Raw genomic sequence first — 21,099 nt, 5'->3', positions numbered from 1 at the left:
TGCAGAGGTGGTTGTATCCTACATCAATTACTGTAAAGTACAGTATATGGACAGATGTGTTCCTGCCAAGAATATCTAGATATACCCCAATCAGAAGCTTTGGATGAACAAAGACATTTCCCATAAACTCCCATAAATCTGTTGCCTTTTAATCAGGAGACAGGAACTGTATAAACAGTCAAGATATGACCTCAAGAAAGCTTTCAAACGGGCAAAACAGTTTCAAACTTGGCAAAAAAAGCAAAACAACCTTGGAGCTATTCTAGGTGTATGTGGTAAGGCTTTCAGGCTATTTCCTCAACACCAGTGGTATTTCCTCGGCTGATGCATCTCTGTCAGATGGGTTGAACACCTTTTACTCCAACTTTGAGGCCAAGAACACCAAGTCTACAACCATGGCTCCTAACGAACCTGGGAACTTTACAGCTCTTTAAACATGAGGTGTGTAAGCCTTTAAGTTGGCGAAAACCTGCAAAGCAGCTGTCCCAGATTGTGTCTCCCCTCATGTCCTTAAAATCTGTGCAGGTCCTGTATAGTATATACAGTACATACATATTTAACTTCTCTCTCTCCCTGTCAGTCATACCAGAGTACTTTAAGAAAACCACAATTTTACCACTGCCCAGGAAGAGTAAGGTATCATTTTTGAATGATTGCTGCTCAGTGGCACTCACTTAGTGGTCACAAAGTGCTTGGAAAGTCTAGTTTTGTCATACATTATATAAATTGCACTATCCTAGACTCCCTCAATCCACTTCAGTTGCTTACCACTCAAATGGGTCAGTTGATGATGCCATAATCTCCAGCACTACATACTGCTCTAGGATATTTATACAGGTGGGGCACCTACTGTATATTGGAATGCTGTTTATACATTTTAACTCAGCCTTTAACACAAGTGTTCCCTCCCAGCTGGTCCCAAAACTCAGGAATCTGCAACTGTGTACTGCATTTCCTAACATGTAGACTTCAGGTGGTGAAAACTGGAACAATATGGTTGCCTCCTCTACAGCGATCCTGGAGCCCACCTAGGCAGCTTTCTCAGCCATAAGATATACTCCATGTTCATCTATGATTGTACAGCCATACACAGCAGCAACCACATTATTAAGTTCACTGATGACACTACAGTTATCGGGCTCACCAGCAATAATGATGAGTTGGAATGAGATGGAGCATGATGGTGCCTTGATAACAAACGGGCCATGTCAACAAAAGAACTTACTGCATGTGGACGTCACGAGACCAGAAGGAGTCATGTACCAGTCAACATCAAGGGCACAACAATGGAAACTGCCAGCTGCTTCAGATTCCTTGGACTGCAGATCTCCACCAATTTGGCTTGGTCTCACAACACTTCAACTACTCTGGAAGTCCACTTTCTGCAGTGCCTAAAGAAATCCGGTATGGGGAAGCACCTGCTCATGAACTTCTACCGCAGCACCACAGAAAGTGTGCTCACTAGTGACACTTCTGGTAGAGACACAGAGGAACAGATCAGAACAGAAGAAGAACAGAGAAAATAGGAGACGGGAGGACACAGAACATAAAGCATGTGCTGTAATGCTGCGGAAAATTGGAAAAACAGTTCTGCAGCAGGAGATATAGTCAAAGCCCAGACATAGGACTTAGAGCATTTTAGAGGTTGTCTGAATGATCAGGGAATAGTAATGGATCGAATGCAGGCTGTTTATAATGTAGATAGGCCGGGCCAAATTTAAAAGGTGAGTGCACACCTGACTCTCAGACGAAATAAAGAGATGCTGGTGAGTTTTCAAGGTTTAGCTCTAATGACGGAGCAGAGATTCAGCATTCTGAACAGAATTAAATAGAGAGCTGATTACTGTGATTGGGAATTACTGTAGACTGGGAGTCTGATTGAAAGGTTGAAAGTTTCATTTAAAGATGTCCCAACCTAGTTTAAATGACAAGTTGAGTGCTCGTAGGAATGTTGCTGCTGTCATCACGTGTGTCAGGTGATAGGTCCTTGTCCAGTTCATCCGTAAAGACCAGATTGGACCTACTGTATTTGAATCTTGTTAAGAGAGCTTGGTATTCTGTGTTTTTAAGGAACTCTGAATTCCTGAGTAAAGAAATCCTTGATTAAAAAACAGCCTCTCCTAGTAATTGGCTTACTACCCTATAGGGAGACAGGTTCCCATTTATTTGGTGTCATCCAGGTTTACAAAGAGAGAGAGGTTTAATAGATTGTATTTTATTTAGTTTAGAAGGCAGTTTTATCTTATTCTGGCCTTTGTAGGAGTTATGGGTTTGAATACTTGGTAGCAGTCTGGGATTTTTCTGTGTAGGCCTCTGGAACTCTGTGGTTGTAAATGTGTGAATAGAGCATGTTGTATGTTTGTTGTCTGTGTGTTGTAATTTTTTAAATATTTATTTGAAACCGCTGTGCTTGGATTATTACTCTTTTCACCAAAGAGAAGAAAAGAGAAGAAAGAAAACACAACCTTTCGGTAAAGAAGGCCCCATGGCCTAAACATTGTTTTTTCTTTCTTCTCTTTACAGCATGGAATAAACCTATTACTTGTTACTTTGCAGCCTACACATGCTGACGTACCTGAACTATATATACTGTGTATATATAACATAGGGTTCTATTTTAGGTGCTAAAGTCCTAACTCTTAGTTCTAACATATAAACATATAAATTCTAATATGAATTTGAAATATTCAACATTGAATCAGTTAACAACTAAAAAAAAAAATTCCAATCATATACTGTACACATGCAACCACTCAAAATGCGTTGTAAATGCCCATACTATGTGAAATTATCTGCAGATTAGCGCTGAATACCGCAGTATTGGCTGGCCAAAATGACGATTGCATCATTTAATCTCCTTACTGTGCATGTTTAAATCTGCTTAATATTGAATATTGTAACGCAACGGGGGCTCAGGCGGGCGCCCTTGCCGCATTAGGTCGGCCCCTGCACCGTCCGGGGCTCGAACCCGGGACTTCCGCGTCTCTCTGCAGCGACCTAGCCCCGTGAGCTAAAGAGAGATCTCTCCACAGCCCAGTAGCTGTGGTCCTGCTATCACAGGGAAGGGCGGTGACGTCACCCGCTCTGGTACGCCGGCTCTTACACACAGTGCTTGTCGGCCGTAAGCGTTACACTCTCCCCCGCTGAAATCGCCGTCCCCGGCGAAGGGCTATCCCATCCCACTTCTGACACCAATGTAACGCAACGGGGGCTCAGGCGGGCGCCCTTGCCGCATCTGGTCGGCCCCATCCCGACTGGAGGCTCGAACCCGGGACTTCCGCGTCTCTCTGCAGCGACCTAGCCCCGTGAGCTAAAGAGAGATCTCTCCACAGCCCAGTAGCTGTGGTCCTGCTATCACAGGGAAGGGCGGTGACGTCACCCGCTCTGGTACGCCGGCTCTTACACAGTGCCTGTCGGCCGTAAGCGTTACAATATTAATATGGAATTTTACAACAAAAGGGACATTTTGGTAGCTGAGCATAAAAATAAGAAGAGCATAACATGTCTGAAGGTCATAAAGGATATTAATTTAGGAATATAAACATATTATGTAAGCCTATACGCTTATATGGCTGGTATTTTGTAGTTTAAATAAAAGATACACACCAGTATTCCACTTTCTTCATAAACATTTAAAGCATCAAAGTCTTTCATTTTATGTGCTCCTCCTTACTATATTGAATTTATATACTTTATAAAAAGTTATAATGTTTTAGCCTTTTGCATGAATCACAGTAAAAAAACACATCGTTTTTATAATTTGATTAATATGGAACCGTATCTAAAGAAAGTAATAACGATATTTTAGGATTGAATTATATTCATATAGTTTAAATTATTACCATTGTACACTTTCTTTGTAAACATCTGTAAACATCATTAACCCGAGATTACTTGGAAACATTTTGCCCGCCCTTTTTAGCAAGAGCTTAAATTGTCAAGTGGCCCGTTGGGGTAATGGCTTTGACATGTGACTGGCATGCTGGAGGCAGGGGTTTGATCCCAGGTCTCTCTGTGAGTTTTCTTTTAACAAATAAACATTGCTTAAAATTATTTCTAAAATAGTAATTATTTTCGACACTATATTGAATTTGTTAGTATTTCTAAATATCACAACATGTTCAAAGTTTAATTATGAATAACAACTAATAATTTCAAACTGTTTGTATTTTAAAATTGTATTTTGTACGGGGTGATTTGTTACTGTTTTTACAACCTTCAATTTATTAAATGTCTATTTTTGGGACAGGGTGTGCCACACCTCTGTTTAATTTCTGAAACTCCCTCTGTATTCCCTGTTTGAACCTTTTCTATGAATACAAACAAAGCATACTTTTTAGAATTAGACTAATAGGGGATATAATATGGAATCACGTATCTAAAAAAATTAAAAATGATATTTTAGGATTTAATTACATTCATATACTGTAGCTCAAATTATTACCGTATTCCACTTTCTTTGTAAACTTCTGCATTAATATGACTCATTCACTCACTGATTACATGGAAACATTTTGCCTGTCCTTTTCAGCTATAACCTAAGCTGCTGAGCAGCTTGTTGGCATAATGGCTTCAGTGCGTGACTCACATTCTACAAGGTGGGGTACTAATCCTGCTCAGGGGACGAGTTCTCCTTTAACAAATATGCATTTAAAGTAGGTAATATTATGTAAATTATATTGACATTTTATTTTTATATATCACAGCATCTTCAATAAATACCAAAAACATAAAAATGTAACAGTCTTTGACACGATGGGAAACTGATTCTGTCAAACTTAAAAATCAAAAATAAGAAATAGCGTGTCCCTACCTTAAATTGCATGATTTTAAAATCCATTAAACAACGACGGGGTTAGATAGTTATTTATGGGTTTAGATAGTTATTGACACCTTTTATGTACAGTCATCTTAGAATCTTTGTGTAAAATGCATTTTTTAAACTTTTTAATTAAACATTTTGATTTTGTAAACACAACACGCATAACGTACAGAAAAAATATTGACGTTTTACCAATAAGTTAAAAATTGGAACATATTGACACAGGCACACATACACTTATAACAGGGCCAGTTACACTAGAAGCTAATTAACCTACCATTATGTTGTTGGGCTATGGGAGGAAACTGATGTAATTGAGTCTAGAACTGAACCAAGGGCCCCAGTGCTAGGAGACAGGGAAGCTAACCCTTGCATCACCGTGCTGCCCAATTACATTACCTCCTAAAATAATGATCAGAAAATGCTTACGGTGTTAAGGATTCGGTAAGAGGGACCGAAACCAGTGAGTGAACCCACTTGCAGGAGCGAACAAAGCCAAGCCGTAATCCAAAAGCAAGCCGTAATCGAAGGAAATGGCCGAGAGTCCAGGGGAAGCCAGATATCCGAAAGGGAACGAGTACCGAAGCCGAAGCGTGATCCGAAGTGGTAGTCAGTAGAGCAATCCGATAATCCAGGGGTAGCCAGTGATCCGAAATAGAGCGTAAGTAACCAAGCCAAGCCGAGATCCGAAAAGCCGAAGTCCAAAGGGAAAAACCGAAAACCGAAAGCCAAGACGAACACAGGGTAGAAGTAGGAGTAGCGCAACCAGGAAGCTCGAAAGGAAAAACCAATACTGAGCAAAGAGGTAGGGAAAGACAGGTGTTTAAGTAGGATGAGATGGGGGTGTGGTGGTGAATAGGAAAACTAATAGGTGAACTGATGGATAGGGGCTACGCCTACTTCTGCCTCCTCCGGTGCCGGGAGGCAGGGATCGTAACATTACCTCCCCCTCTACGGGCGGCTCCTGACACCCTAGCGGGACGATCCGGGAAGTTAAGGTGGAAGTCTTGGATGAGGTTGGGGTCCAGAATATCCTTCTCCGGAACCCACGAGCGCTCCTCCAGACCGTAGCCTTTCCAATCGACTAGATATTGTAGGGATCCACGAGACCATCGGGAATCCAGGATTTTATTGACCGTGTAAGCAGGGAGTCCATCAATTACTCGAGGCGGTGGGGGTCTGTGTTGCGGTTTAGACAGGGTGGATCTGTGAAAGGGTTTAAGGAGGGAAACATGGAAAGTAAGGTGGATCCGAAGGGTAGGAGGCAAGGCCAGCCGGTAAGTTACTGGGGTAATCTGGGCGAGGACACGAAAAGGACAAATGTACCTGGGAGCAAGCTTGCCAGAAGGTTGCTTAAGAGGAAGGTTACGGGTAGACAACCAAACATACTGACCACGTCGAAGTCTGGGTGGGATACGACGGCGCCATAAAGCAGTTCCTGATTTATGCGTTCTGTCTGACCGTTGGCCTGAGGGTGATAAGCTGAGGTAAGTGAGACTGAGGCGCCCAGTGACTTACAGAAGGCCCTCCAAAATCGGGAGACAAACTGAGGGCCCCTATCTGAAACAATATCCTTAGGGATGCCATGCAGTCGGAAGATATGCAATACGAACAATTCTGCTAGTTCTCGAGCTGTAGGTAAAGATGGTAGGGGAATAAAATGAGCAGATTTGGAGAAACGGTCTACTACTACCATAATAGTCGTGTGTCCATGGCTGGGTGGAAGGTCAGTAATAAAATCTACTGAGAGGTGGGTCCAAGGACGGTCCGGGATGGGTAAGGGTTGAAGAAGGCCCGCTGCCCTCATCCGGGAAGACTTCATTTGGGAACAGATAGAGCAGCCCTGGACATACTCCTTACATCCTTGGCCATAGTTGGCCACCAGAAGTCTCTGGAGATGAAATCCAAGGTACGCTGGAATCCAGGGTGTCCAGCGAAACGGGAGTCATGTCCCCATTGTAAAACTGCCAATCTGACGGGATTAGAGACAAATAACTTGTCCTGAGGGCACTGAGGAGGTACCGTCTGCCCAATCAAGGCTCGTCGGACAATTACCTCAATGTCCCAGTGAGTCTCTGCTGCTGCTACTCGAAAATCTATAGCATAATCATGTACAGACCGGCGGCCTTGGTGGATGGAGGAGAGGCGGAAGGCAGAGTCTTGGCCAACTACGGGACGACAAAAAACCCCCTTAAATTTTCCTAAAAAAAGATCATAATCCTGAATTTCAGGAGCCCCGCGATCAAGCAGAGCAGTAGCCCATTCCAAAGCGTGGCCAGTTAGCAGTGAAACTATGAAGGCGATCTTGTCCTGAGGAGAAAAAAAAGTTTCCGGATGGAGCCTGAAAACCAGCGCACACTGTGCTAAGAAGCCCCGACATTTCGTAGGGTTGCCGTTAAACCTGTCAGGTGGAGTTAGTGGAAGAGGTCAAGGGGCAGGTGTAGGAGCTGGCGGGGGCGGAGCCGAAGCGGCAGCTCCAGCGTTGCTTCCTCGATTGCCGATGGGCGGCATTGCAGACAGGTGCGCAGAGATCTGTTGGACGGAAGCCTGTAGCTGGAGTAAGGCTTGCCCGTGCTGATCCAAAGCCGAGCGAATCTCCTCTTGCTCCGCTGGGTCCGTGTTAAGGGGCTCAGTATTCTGTTAAGGATTCGGTAAGAGGGACCGAAACCAGTGAGTGAACCCACTTGCAGGAGCGAACAAAGGCAAGCCGTAATCCAAAAGCAAGCCGTAATCGAAGGAACGAGCCGAGAGTCCAGGGGAAGCCAGATATCCGAAAGGGAACGAGTACCGAAGCCGAAGCGTGATCCGAAGTGGTAGTCAGTAGAGCAATCCGATAATCCAGGGGTAGCCAGTGATCCGAAATAGAGCGTAAGTAACCAAGCCAAGCCGAGATCCGAAAAGCCGAAGTCCAAAGGGAAAAACCGAAAACCGAAAGCCAAGACGAACACAGGGTAGAAGTAGGAGTAGCCCAACCAGGAAGCTCGAAAGGAAAAACCAATACTGAGCAAAGAGGTAGGGAAAGACAGGTGTTTAAGCAGGATGAGATGGGGGTGTGGTGGTGAATAGGAAAACTGATAGGTGAACTGATGGATAGGGGCTACGCCTACTTCTGCCTCCTCCGTTGCCGTGAGGCAGGGATCGTAACAAACAGAACAAGAGATATTTTTTCCTTTGTATTGTTCTCTGGAGATATGATACTAATCAGTCTATGCTGGTTGTCATAGTTTTCAACATCTGATGTGCTGTACATGGCACAGATGTTATTTAATATGGTCAACATTTAATGAGTGCTGGGGTCCCCAATTCAAAACCTAATTTTTTGTACTGCTTGGAATGTGTATTTGTCATGTTGGGTAAATTCTGTGTGCTTTACAGTAGGTATGTAATACAGTATACCTGTTAATGCTTAGTCTTCATTGCTAATTAAAACGATATACAGTAATAGGCAAAGAATTTGTAACTGGGGCCAGGAAAAAATGCAGAATGAAAGATTATACATCTACAGCCAGCTTTCTGGGTCTTCAACTTCAACTTTTTCATTTTTGTATTTTCTATAGGAAAATAAATGGCAATGAACCTATTAAGAAGACATCTGATTGCATATTTATGCCTAGGATAAGCTTAGGGCTACTCATCCTGACATAATTACTTAAAAGTACAGTATGATACTGTTTATGAACAGTATCTGTTATTCTTCAGAATTAATAGGACATTTTTTGCTGAAAAGTTTGTCATATGTAACATTCAATTTAGTACCAATCAATGAAGACTGGCTGATTTGCTTAGAAAAGGATAAGTAATAATGCTAATCTTTGTTTTATGTAACACTTTTAATTGAAATTTCATGGTGCTTTACAGTAATATAGCTGCAGTGAAAAAGCATATGTTAGTGAAGAAAATAAGTTAAAACTGACATGAGACAGAATTAAATGCAACTGAATGAAAATATGTTTTAAGACCTGACAGACTTGCAAAATCTCATATGAGGTGGAATATCATCCCACAGCCATGAAGCAAGAGAACAGAGATCTCCCAGAGAATACTATCTTTTGTTGGAAACTGTTTAGGGTGAGAATGCATCCATAATCATATGACATTACAATAAAAATAACACAGAGCAGTCTCTACTGTCACAGCTTCAGAAGAAGGGGCAGGACTCTTGGAATGACATAGCTGGGTCCCCCACTGGACTAATTTGCCATTAAGTCTCAGTAGATTTTAGGTAACAAGATACATGCTCATTTATAATCACTGCAATTTGTATTGAAAAGCAAAAGGTCTTTGATTTAGCCCACAGTCATCAGTAGTCTATTCAAGATTTTAATGCAAATCAGAAGTGTGTAGCGGCAATGCTTGTTAATAAGACAGAATTAAGCGTTGGTATGCTTTCCTAAAGGAGGCCCCATCTCACCCTCCATCTCTGTGGTGCAGCCACAGAGAAAGTATTCACGCAGGCTGATTTAAGATGTTTTCTTTTGATAAGGAACAAGCTCCCAGACGGGGATGCACTTAGCTAAGCCTGGCTATCATGATCAATGGTCATCCATTGGCGCCTATCAGTCTAGGGAGTGCCGAATGGACATCTAGACTGCATTCCTAAGTGTCAAGAGTAAGTGACTTATATCTCACCTTGACCAACCAATCAGGGACTGGCAGGGCGTGGTAATACCACGTGGGTCTCCAATGCCCGCCAAACTCTCAACCAATCAGCACACATCTGTGTCTGGGTCAAAAAGGGAGCGCAAGCTCAGATCGGGGCTCTCCTTGGCCATTTTCGCGCATCCTCAGAGACAATCACGTGACAACTGCTGTTGTCTGCAAAGGGACTTGGACTTTGTTCTAAGCGCATGGCCGAGGATCCCGTACGTACTCAGAATTCTACCAACGTGAATGCTCCACTTGATCAACGGCAGCCTACAGTTGGACCCTCGTCGACAACCTGAATAGCTTATTCAGAAGCAGCGCTGGACCGGGAACGAACCAGGTTCTTCCCAGGCAAAAGAGTGACTTGTGAGGACTCGCGGTCACACTCTGTGCATAGAGACTTTCTACTAGCCAGCCGGACTGCTGGTAGATCCCCTCAGAGCAACGACTGCCCTGCGCGCCGCAGTCAGATTCCTCCGCCCGTCCTACTCCGAGCTGCACCTCGACTGGTTGGCCGGTAGCCAGAGGACGCCGGGACAACGCCCATTGGACAACCGCTGGAACAGAGGCTGCAACAGAGCCTGTCAGCTGGTTTGGTGTTCGTGCCAGGAAATTCCAAATCCATACACAGTGGATAAGTAAACCCCATGTTCTACATTGCGTCTCAAGAATTCAATTGTACCTCAACACAAGTTGTTATCAATTTAATTCATGAGTAATGTATTTACTTCCGAGTTTAGAGTAACAGTGGGTAATAACACTGATTAGCGATTTGGTAACCGAACGATATATATTGACATATATTCTCTGTTGTGTATCTCTTTGTGTTTGCATCTCTTCGAGATTATATAACTTGTATATTGATAACCCTCACAGTAAGGTCTGCCGCTCGTATCCAGGCAGACTAGTATATGTTTGGTGCACAATTTATATTAATAAATGTATCTCGTGTATTGAACCCGTGTGTGTGCGTTGTTAGTTGTTCTGACGATTGATTTTCTAAAAGCCCCAACGAACAACCTTGTGATTACTGCTCCAATTAATAATTGTCTCAGTAAACCCATCAAACCACTACAAGTGTTTTAATCTTGACTTTAAAGTGTGAGGAGCGGTATAAGGAATCTATAACTAAAATGGTAACTGAAAAGCTACAAAACATGCTCATACAATTTTTAGCTTTAATTTACTTTATTTAGAAAGTATTCTGCTGAGCTTGGAACATGTAACAACAAGCTTAGAAACCGTGGCATTAAAGAAGTACATTTGTAAAAAAATCCTTTATTTTATTATTATGACTAATGAACTGATTTTTAAAATATATGCATTCTATGTTTGTAATATACAGTATGTTGTTTTCTAAGAAAAACAATTAAACAGTTTTTAATTTTGCCAATAGTATCTTTCTGGATTTTGGCCTTGAGTTTGTTTCTTAAACTGTATATCTCCTTTTATAATGCTTTTCAAACGAAACTAATGTATTTGGTTCAATTTAATTTGCAGAGGATAAAATTTAATGTTTACTATGTAAACCCAAACAATTTGCCAAACAATGAACCTGTTCTTAGCTGTAAATGTCCAAAATAAGTACATTAAAATATCTGTTCTTTTATGTTTTACTGAATTAATATTTTAATCAATGCAAAGATGTACTGTATTTGTGGCTTCATATCATTTGTATGAAGAAACAGACTGAGCAAATTTCTATTTTAATTACTATATTATTTTCTGCTCCTCACAGTTCCTATATATACTGTGCTTATACAGTATACATGCCTCTATGTGTCCTTTCCTTTTAATCCCACTGGATGGGGCTATAGCACTGTGCCTCCAGTTTTGTGAACCACATCCATAACAATTTACACCACAAAAATGGCTGCCAAGAAGCTCCTCAGATCTTTAAAAATGCCCCAAAATGCTCAAAATTTTTTTGCTGACAAAGATCTTGATGCATCTCACAATGGCACATGCTTTAAAAAGACACCGCAATGTCAAATGAACTTTAAGGTTCTTATTTTATAATATTCCTTTATTTAACCAAATAAGTCAATTGTGAACATTTTTATTTACAATGACAATGGATAATACCCTTTTATACAGGAGGGCATTTTGCTCAAGCAATCTAAGTATATTACTTAACGTACTAAGATTCTAAAACAGTGCTTTAAACCAATTTCCCCCCACTTACAGTATAAGTCCAGCAACCTGACCATGCTCTGAAACTCAAGCTTATTTTTAGATTACTCACAGCTCCTGCGTAGAATACTAAATCCATGAAAGATAAAATTTATTTTTTATCAGAAATTTGTTATACTGTACATACATAGACTGCAAAGCACTGGCTTAAATCACATTTTAAGGTTGTTGCAGGTATTAGAATCCCCAATATCATGGAAATCATGTTAACATTTTTTGTTCCAGCAATTATTCAAAATACAGCAGGCTTACATACAGTAAGATAAGTACTAGTCTTACAGTCATGGCACCAATACAGTACGTTATCTTATACATACAGTAGAGACTGGTGTGGCAGATACATCACTGTGTGTTACAGAATGCATTAAAATGTTAGAATGATGATACAAAATGAGAATGGATAATGAAGTGTACCACTCTTTCTCTGAAAGCATATGACTGTACCTTTTTACATTTTCCCCAATCGGTAACTCATGAATTCAAGGCTTACTATCACACAGTACGAATACAGATGGGCAAATGACCTTTTGTTTTCCTACAAGTTTACTTTTAACAAAAATGGGTGAGGTAAAGTTAGTGCCTAGAACTGATATTAGAAATTCAAGACCCACAGTCCCACAGGATATTCCAGATAATGGTTTATTCCATGCTGAAAGGAAAAGGAAAAAGACACAATGTTTTGGCTTCTTCAGGTGTGATAGATTTCCACAGCCAAAATGTTGTGTCTCCTTTCTTTTTCTTTCAGCATCGAATAAACCTTTACGTGTCCCTTTGCAGCCTACGCATGGGGATGCAGCTACGTACTTCAGCTTCTTTATAGCAACTGGAAGCCATTTGGATCACCTGATTTGTTTGGTATCACTAATAGATTGATAATTTATTTGGTCCTAGTGCTAGTAGCCTAGAATATTCTCCATCTGTTGAAGTACATCAAAGTGTGGGCTTCAACATTATTTATTCTGCTGAGGTACATTTATTTGACCAAATTAAACACCTTCTTGCAACCAAATGAGCTTGAGAATCTGAGAGGTCTCTTCTCATTCGTGAACAGTCTTATGCTCATTCTTATGTTCTTCTTGTTTTGTCTGGATGAATGTCATAATTAATACGTTGAAGAAAAGCAGAAAAATATGACATCCACATTTGTCAAAACAATAAAACCCTCATTAATGTTTATTCACACCAGCTTTTCTACAAATAATATATACATATTTGATAGGTATTAATGCGACATCTGCAAACCTGCACTTTGAAGATAGTGTTCACTTTTGTTTGTTCAAAGTCAACAAAAGTCAACAACTTTTTAAAAATATGTTTAGTTATGGGGAAGGTACCAAGTATGTCTCTAAATCAAGAGCATTTTACATTTATACATTCACCTGGACATATAAAATGTATTACCTATGAGTCAAACTATGACTAATGCCAGAATTTAAAAATGTTATTGAGTTTACATTTCAATACTTCTTTTTCCATTTAGAATTTTTCCTTTTAGAAGAATGCTTTAAGTAAATAAATTAGTTTCAACACATACAAAAACTATAAGTAAACCAGCATATCTGAATTTATATATTTAATTATCCAGTCTCTTATATGTAGGATTGTACTGAAATGGGGTTCATCATATCAATACAGTTTCCTTGCATTTCAATGGGTACAAAGCAATGTGAAGACATGCCATTTTAACCATAATGAGCTAAGAAGATGTTTAATTAAATATTTATCAAAGAAACTCTGTGACACTCGACAGCATATCAAAAGCAAAAGTATGTAATCTCTTTACTGCCTCATTTTGGCTATTACCTTCATTAGGATACTAGTAAAATTTCAGGAGCACATTAAATAAAGAATTTTACTTCTGATATACATTTGAGTGTTGAGTGTTGCTGAGCTACTTTTGTGAATGTTAAGTTTCTGCTTCATTCACCTCTATGGGTTTATCAAGTTTTTCTATTTAAATAATTTATGACATGATATAGTTATTAACATTAACACAGAACAATGCTTCCAGTCTAAGCAATATAAGTACTAAAGCTCCCAAAGTACAGTACCTAGTCTTCTATTAGATAAGAATTTACAGGATATTTTTAGATCATGTACAACTTTTTAACTTTGATGTAGTGTGCACACTCAGCTACCTTCTTATTGAATACATAAATATAAAATGTCCATTGAATAAAAGGTATTTTTCTGTCCATAGTAACTCAAAAATATTGTCCTCAAGGCAAATCCCTTCAGTCTAATTACATTTTTTCATGTATCCAATGCATGTCTAGGCGTTCGACGGTGTTCTGCTCTTGCTTTTGGTCGCCTGTCTTGTGGATGAGTATATTTCCATTTAGACTGCAGTGCCTTAAGTTTTTTGTGCTTTTTGTCAGTGCACCAAACCTTCTCGCAGTATTCCTCCACTTTATGAAAATTGCTGTATCCAATCAGCTGGAGGAATTCTTTGTACCAGAGTTTGGTGGAGCCTGGAGCAATGAGCGGTGGTACTGGACACGGGGCTTTTAGATGACTCTCGTCTTCCTCCTCTCTGTGGAACAGATCCTCAATACGATCCTCTTCAAGGATCTCCAAGGTAATTCTTGTTACAGTTTGTACAAAACCATGCTCCACAGTCTGACAAAGATAGGTTCCTGCGTCCGTTTTATGCAATTCAAGAACCAAGAGACCATGTTCTGTTTTTATGATTCTGTCATCTGTTTTAACCTAAGATGATAAAACAAACAAAAAAAAAACAGTTCACTACAAGACTTAATTACAGTTACTCTATTTTTTTCTTGGGGGGTGGGGGGGGGATTTGGAAAATCTGTCTTTTCCGTTTTTGATTGATACTGTACTTATATATATTCTTTGTTAGCAATACTTATCAAAAGTATATTATATGTTAAATGTACATATAATAAAATATATATTTAGGAACAAGCAATAGGTTTATTCCATGCTGAAAAAAGAAAGAAAGAGAACACATATATATAATATATATATATAATTTTAAAATATATTCAAAGAAATTGAACGTAAAAAAATGTTCATATTCATATTATTAATTTCCTGTTAACTGCCTTAACACAGCTTTTGTCTCAAAATTTTCTCACCTGGAATTTCAGACTTAACTGTTCTTTTGTTATCTTTATGCAGCACACATTGTGTTTATAACTCTACATTATTTTTAACATGCTGTATAACAGGAGCTTACAACATCAAATATAATAAGAAGTGTTTTTCTTCCATTGAGTAAGAGAACAAAATATTTTCTTGTAATACAAACATTGTAACATATCCTATTTTTGAATCTCTTTAGGAACCTCATTACTAATTCCTGGTAGGGTTGTGGCAACCTGGAGTCTGTAACCAAAGCATAGGGTGCAAGACAGGACAGGGCACTAATCCATCACAAACAGGCCCACACATAAGGATAAGTTAGAGACACCAATTAACCTAATCTGTATATCTCTAGAAGGTGTAAAGAAAACTGAGCAATGGAAAAAACCTACATGAATATACTGTAGTAGAACAGTATTAACAGTCACACCACGAGTATTCAGTACTCATCTTGTATTCGGTGGTAAAATCAAACTGCTTTTAGAATTTGATTTCCTGTTTTTTTAATATGTAAAAACTAATCTTACTTCTTCCTTCCTTATGTCAGACCCCCTTTGTATAAACCATAGGACTTTGGCCTGAAGAGATCTTGGAGTACATTCAAGCAGCGTACTGTTATGTTCAACTCCATAAACCAGTTTCACCTCAGACTTCTCCAACTCATCTCCTGAAAACAAAAATAATAAACACGATGCACACTGTGAAATTACAAATTAGGTTGACATGTTTTTAAAATAAAGGAAAAATTAAATAAATAATCACCTTTTATGCATTTTCAAATAAATGTTGTACTCCACTGATAGAGGTAACTGTTTTTTATTTGTTTTTCTCTCTTCAGTGTATGTCTCAGCATGGAGGCATTAGTGCTCTCTGATTTCAGACATTTTGTCTAGGGTTTCCCATTTCTGTCTCTCCAATTTGTTTGTTAATACAGATACTGTACTGTATCAAGAGACACTTCTTCATATAATTTTCCTGTTAATGTTCATGTTGATACTGTACATCAATTTTGAATGTACTGTACAGTCTATAAAATGCAAGACTGTAATAATTTCGATGAGTCTTTAATTTTTGTCTTTTCGTTAAAGGAATAAAAACTAAAATTTGTACTTCACAAAAACTGTGCAAGAAATTGTTGAACATTGAACTATGCAGCATTGCAGAATTTCTGTATGACATGGGCTGAAATTTACCATTGACTTTCTCATGTTTCTACCAATTTGTTCATGTATCCATAGCTCATATCATTTCATAGAATATGGGGGTTGTGCAAAGTTTTTGATAGCAGGATGGAAATTGATGGTAAATAGCAGATTTGTTGTTTTCAAGTACCCTCTCCATGGAGAAGGATGTTTGCTATATTAAAGGCGTGGTTATGGAAGGCAGACTTTTGACATTTTCTGTCATGGAAAATGAGCTCATTGTTTCTCTGGGAACCATTCATAATATTGTTGTACTGCAAAACATGTACTGTACCTCATTGGTATGTGCTTTAGTATGTTATCTTGGGTGGAAGTTGAAGGATAGATTATTCCTTTTTCTTAGTTCCTTTCCAGTACCTATTTACTATATAATTTGAAACTGACAGTAACGTGCAGCTGGCAGTGACTTACAGTATTTGCTTTGTTTGGAAGAGTTGATCTTTTGGTGCAAGAGACTAGAGGACTCTCTCAGAGAACGTTCTTATGTTGACACTGGTTGGAGGTGTCACTTTTCTCTCACTAACACTGTTGAGGACCCACAGGGGTGACTGTTGCGTGAAAATGGGCTTGACAGGGCCGGAGACCCTAGGAAACCATGAGCAACTCAGTCTAGCCAAACCTTTGGGACACAAATAAAAATCCCACTGGATCTGAAGACCTTGATAGTTTCAATTGCATTTATTTCTGGATCATAGCTTCACACAAAAGAAAATCTGTTGCATCACAAATAAGAATTTGTGACTTAAAATGGGAAAAATATAAAAGTAATTATTTTGTCTGCATACTTTATAATTGACCTTTCTTCAGTTTTAAGAGTACCCACCATTCCTCTGTTGTCCACTGCACTGTTGAACAGCATTTCCATGACGGACATCTTGTCTACGGAAACGCCTGTAACAAATGTTAGTTGATAAACAATGCTGATATAATATAGATATATTAAAAATATATATACCAGATGATGTAATATATTAATGATGATGTTTTAAACATTTTTATAACATTAAAATGTTGTACATAAAAATAAACCAATAGAGGTCAATATCTCAATATACTGTACAGTAGAACTCATTAAACCATGGCAAGAAAGAATAAATCCATTTCAATAGCTTAAAATTAGTATTTGGTAGTGGAGTAATTGAACAGTGTGGTGAAAAAAAAGTTGTTATCCTTAAGATTTATCATATAGTTTAAACTATATAAACAAAATTGTTTAACATATTTAGACATCCTGCACTTGACCTTCACCAGTGCTCACCAAATCTTACTATTGATAAAACTAACCTCACTTGACAAACAACACACAAAAATTATGCTTTGTTATTACTCATTTAAAAACAAATCAGCCAGTATTCACTATATTTGTGTGAAGGAGAAAATGCACAATCTCTCAATGTGTTTAGGTCTGGACTGGCCATTTCAAAATCTCAAATTTCTCATTTATGAACCGTTCTGTCATAGATTTGCTTTGGATTATCGTCTTGTTGCATTATCAACTTAATGATCAGGTTCTGCTATCAGACAGATAGCCTCACATTTCTTCTAGAATCTTCTGGTATAGTGTGGAATTCATGGTAGACTCAATTATTAAGTCAACTAGGTCCTAAGGCAACAAAACAGGCTCAAACCATCATGTTACCACCACTTTTTTTCACCAGACATTATATTATGGTCATGTCTCATAACTCTTTAACTCATCTTTCAGGAGCACATTGTTCCCGAAGTCTTGTTATTCATTCAAGTGCTGTTTTGCCAACGTAAGCCATCTAGTAGTGTTCATCTTGGAGAGAAGGGGGTTCCTTCTGGCAATGCTTCCATGACAGCTTTTCTTATTCAAGATTTTCCTGACAGTGGACTCATGATCTTTGACATTTACCATAGTGAGAGACTAGAATCCCTGGATTCCTTGGGGTTTTTAGAGACCACAAGGAATATCATACAGTCAGATCATTGGGTGAATTTGGTAGGATGGCCACTCCTGGTTAGATTGTGAATGGTCTTGAAACTTTATCATTTGCAGATGATCTTTTGACTGTGGAATGATGGACTTTATATTGTTTGGAAATGGCTTTCTTACCCTCCCCAAACTATAAGCAGCAACAATTCTTTGTCTAAAACTGTCACAGATTACTTCTGATCTGAGCAAACCTTACGGAGACAAAGTTTATGATTCACTTCCTGGTTATTTCCACATGCTGTGGTACACCTAATTTTACATACATGGTAGAACTAAGGGTGCATTTACTTTTTTACACAAAGATATTGAGCGCTGCCAGGATTTTAAAAATAATATAATGACAATGTAGAATTATTGTGTTATTTGTCAAACGAGGTTGGTATTATCTACTGTTAGGTCTTGATGAGGACTGGGTGAAAGTCAAATATGTCTAAATATTTAAACCTTATACAGTACTTACTATTTCACCACTGTACATTGATGAAGAAGCAAAGATTGAATTAAGTCTTTCTTTATCAGAAATAAACTGTCGAAATAATCTTACCTTTTAGTGAACTGCCCAGCTGGATAATACCTGGAACAGGACATACCATCCCAGGCACAGTAAGGGTCTCTGGCTAGGCAGCAGTCAGCACATGCAGATCCATACAGGTCACACTGATGAACCTTCACTTGAGCTATTCCAGACTCAGAGCCAATGTAAAGCTGTTGCTGTAAGTATCATCAATGGAACAGAAGTACATTCATTTATAACATATGTACAGCAACATTTGTAGTCCAAGTACTTCAAAGACTGTAAAAAGTTTAGTTTACTACAAGTACTGTACTATTATTAATGATAATAATTGCTTACACTTATATAGTGCTTTTCTGGACACTCCACTCAAAGTGCTTTACAGGTAATGGGGTCTCTCCTCCACAACCACTACATTTTAGGTCATGAATAAGATAAATACTGTAACAATTTCAGTAATTTCCTTTACTTGGATATTTTCTGTTGTTTAAATGTCATTGTAAACATCTTATGTAGCTTGTTTCCATGCAGTATAGAAATATCTCCCAGGATATTAGGAGAAATGCCAGTGCCCGTACCCTTTTGGCAGAGATCTCCATTTCTGTGATTGATACTGGAACCTGAAAAGAACATCAATAATTATAGTTTTTGCATGTATAAGGTTGGCTTATTCCTAAAATAACATTTCTTATGAGTTATATTCCATTTTATCATTTGGCAAAACTGCCATGGACTGGCGCCCCATCTGGGGTGTACCCTGCATTGAGCTTGTTGGTTGCCGGGTAGGAACTGGCTTCCCGCGACACCGTATGGTATAAAGCAGTTTGGCAAATGACATGACATGACATGACATGACATGCCATTTGGCAAAATAAAGCATTAACTTTTTGAGAAAACATTTATTTTTCCTTTGAAAGATTTTTATTCTTTCATATCAATGACACTGTATAGTGTCAGCTGCTCTCAAAAGAAAACAACAATATTATATTTAATGAAGGTAAAATATTCAAACAGAAATGCATCATAATCACAACTACTAATAAATGCTGGCTCACAAGAGGAACATATTTAGCCTTCCTGTAAATGCTTTAGAACAAACATACCTTGAAAACACTTAGCTCTTCAAGAAGAACTTCTTCCATGCTGTCTCTTTCCTTGTTATATATTGTTATCAATTTTAAGACAATTCCTTTATCTGGAAAAGAATAGAGTACAGTAACCTATGTAGTAATTAAAACATAATAAATATGATTTCATCGACATTCATTAAAGAGAAACATACTGTACTTGACATCACAAAAAAAACAAAGTACTAGATAATTGCTAGTACAGTAAGTAATTACTAGATATTCCATATGCTGTCTAATTATATACAGTGTTCTATACCTAAACTCGCTGGCCTGAATATTAGGAACATGCACCAACTAACAAGTGGGGGAGGTGCATGGGGGTCTGTGGGTAGCAAGAGCAGTTTGAACAAGACATGACATATTTTCCACAAGTTTTGAAAAACCTCGTAGTGTCACATTCTTCCATTAGGGTTACCTTCAGTTCAGGTTGTGATGAGAGAAAAGGAAAAACAGACAGATCTGAAAATTGTTCCAGTCAGGAAACTTGATTGAAGCCAGCCTTTTGCTTCTCGACCTTACTTTGGGTATTACCGAGAGAATGCATTTGTTGGAACTGGTGGTCCTAATCATTTGCCTAGTCAGTGTAATACAATTGAGTGTAATCTAAAATGTATTTCTGCATTACTTTACTTATGTTGAGTCCGTAATGGGATTCTTACATGTACTGTAAATAACACTGATGATCAAAAACTAGGAAAGAGACTAGCAGATTAAAATAAATTCAATCAGCATGCAAATTAAAGCACAAACTCTCTAAGTATCAGACATTAGTGTGCTAACAAGAATTGTGAAAAAGTCAAGGGTTAAGCTGTAGTTGGGGCACTTCTTTCATACCGTAACTATTTGCCATTTGTCATCCATCTCTGGATGAGACATCAGTGCATCATAGGGCATATACACACTCACATTGGGGCCACTTTTTACAGAAACCAATTAACCTAAAAGTATGTCTTTTAAATGTGTGAGGAAACCAGAGCACCAGGAAGGAAACCTACACAAACACATGGAGAATATAGTGTACATATTCCAAGCAGAATTCTGGAATTGAACCCAGGACCATCGTGCTACAATGTTAACAACTTTGCCATCTTGCCACCCATCATTTGTTTATGCAACTAGCAAAGAAAATTATAGTGGTTTATAAATGGACAAAATATACTGTACGGCCTATCAAAGCCACAAAATACAATTCCCTCACAAAGCAACATTACTTATACTGTATACTTTTTAAAAACACTGATATATTTATCAAGCATTGGATAGAGAACACATTTGTACTGATTTAAAACATGCTATTACAACTACAAGAAGTTATCAAACATTTATTTTTAAAAATATATTGTTTAACTTAGAATTGTCATTTTATTTTACATTTTATATCCTCCCAATTTTGGACCGGTCAGTTATTTACACACTTTGCTCAGCACTAAAACCCCTGTTCTTGTGAGTCTTTGACACTCATAAGCCAGAATCATTCATAAACTAACACCCTGTGAGATGTACATTGCTCTTAAGGATAATTTGCACCAACT

At 38.6% G+C, this 21,099-nt stretch overlaps 1 protein-coding gene across 1 annotated transcript in view; it reads right to left on the bottom strand.

Moving 5' to 3' along the window:
- Window positions 1-11,459: 11,459 nt before the first annotated feature.
- sema3e (sema domain, immunoglobulin domain (Ig), short basic domain, secreted, (semaphorin) 3E) overlaps window positions 11,460-21,099 on the bottom strand; it is a 66,901-nt gene continuing 57,261 nt past the window's right edge. The window contains exons 12-17 of the mRNA XM_088647167.1: window positions 19,541-19,632; window positions 19,016-19,057; window positions 18,468-18,634; window positions 16,790-16,857; window positions 15,292-15,431; window positions 11,460-14,368 (exon numbers count right to left, since the gene is read on the bottom strand). Of these exons, the coding sequence (XP_088503293.1) occupies window positions 13,913-14,368; window positions 15,292-15,431; window positions 16,790-16,857; window positions 18,468-18,634; window positions 19,016-19,057; window positions 19,541-19,632 (965 nt within the window). The 3' untranslated portion in view covers window positions 11,460-13,912. The remainder of the gene's footprint in view (window positions 14,369-15,291; window positions 15,432-16,789; window positions 16,858-18,467; window positions 18,635-19,015; window positions 19,058-19,540; window positions 19,633-21,099) is intronic.

Source organism: Lepisosteus platostomus, chromosome 9 (genome assembly GCF_059453375.1).
Source record: "Lepisosteus platostomus isolate fLepPlt1 chromosome 9, fLepPlt1.hap1, whole genome shotgun sequence".
Lineage (NCBI taxonomy): Eukaryota > Metazoa > Chordata > Actinopteri > Semionotiformes > Lepisosteidae > Lepisosteus > Lepisosteus platostomus.
This window is presented reverse-complemented; position numbering and strand designations above follow the sequence as displayed.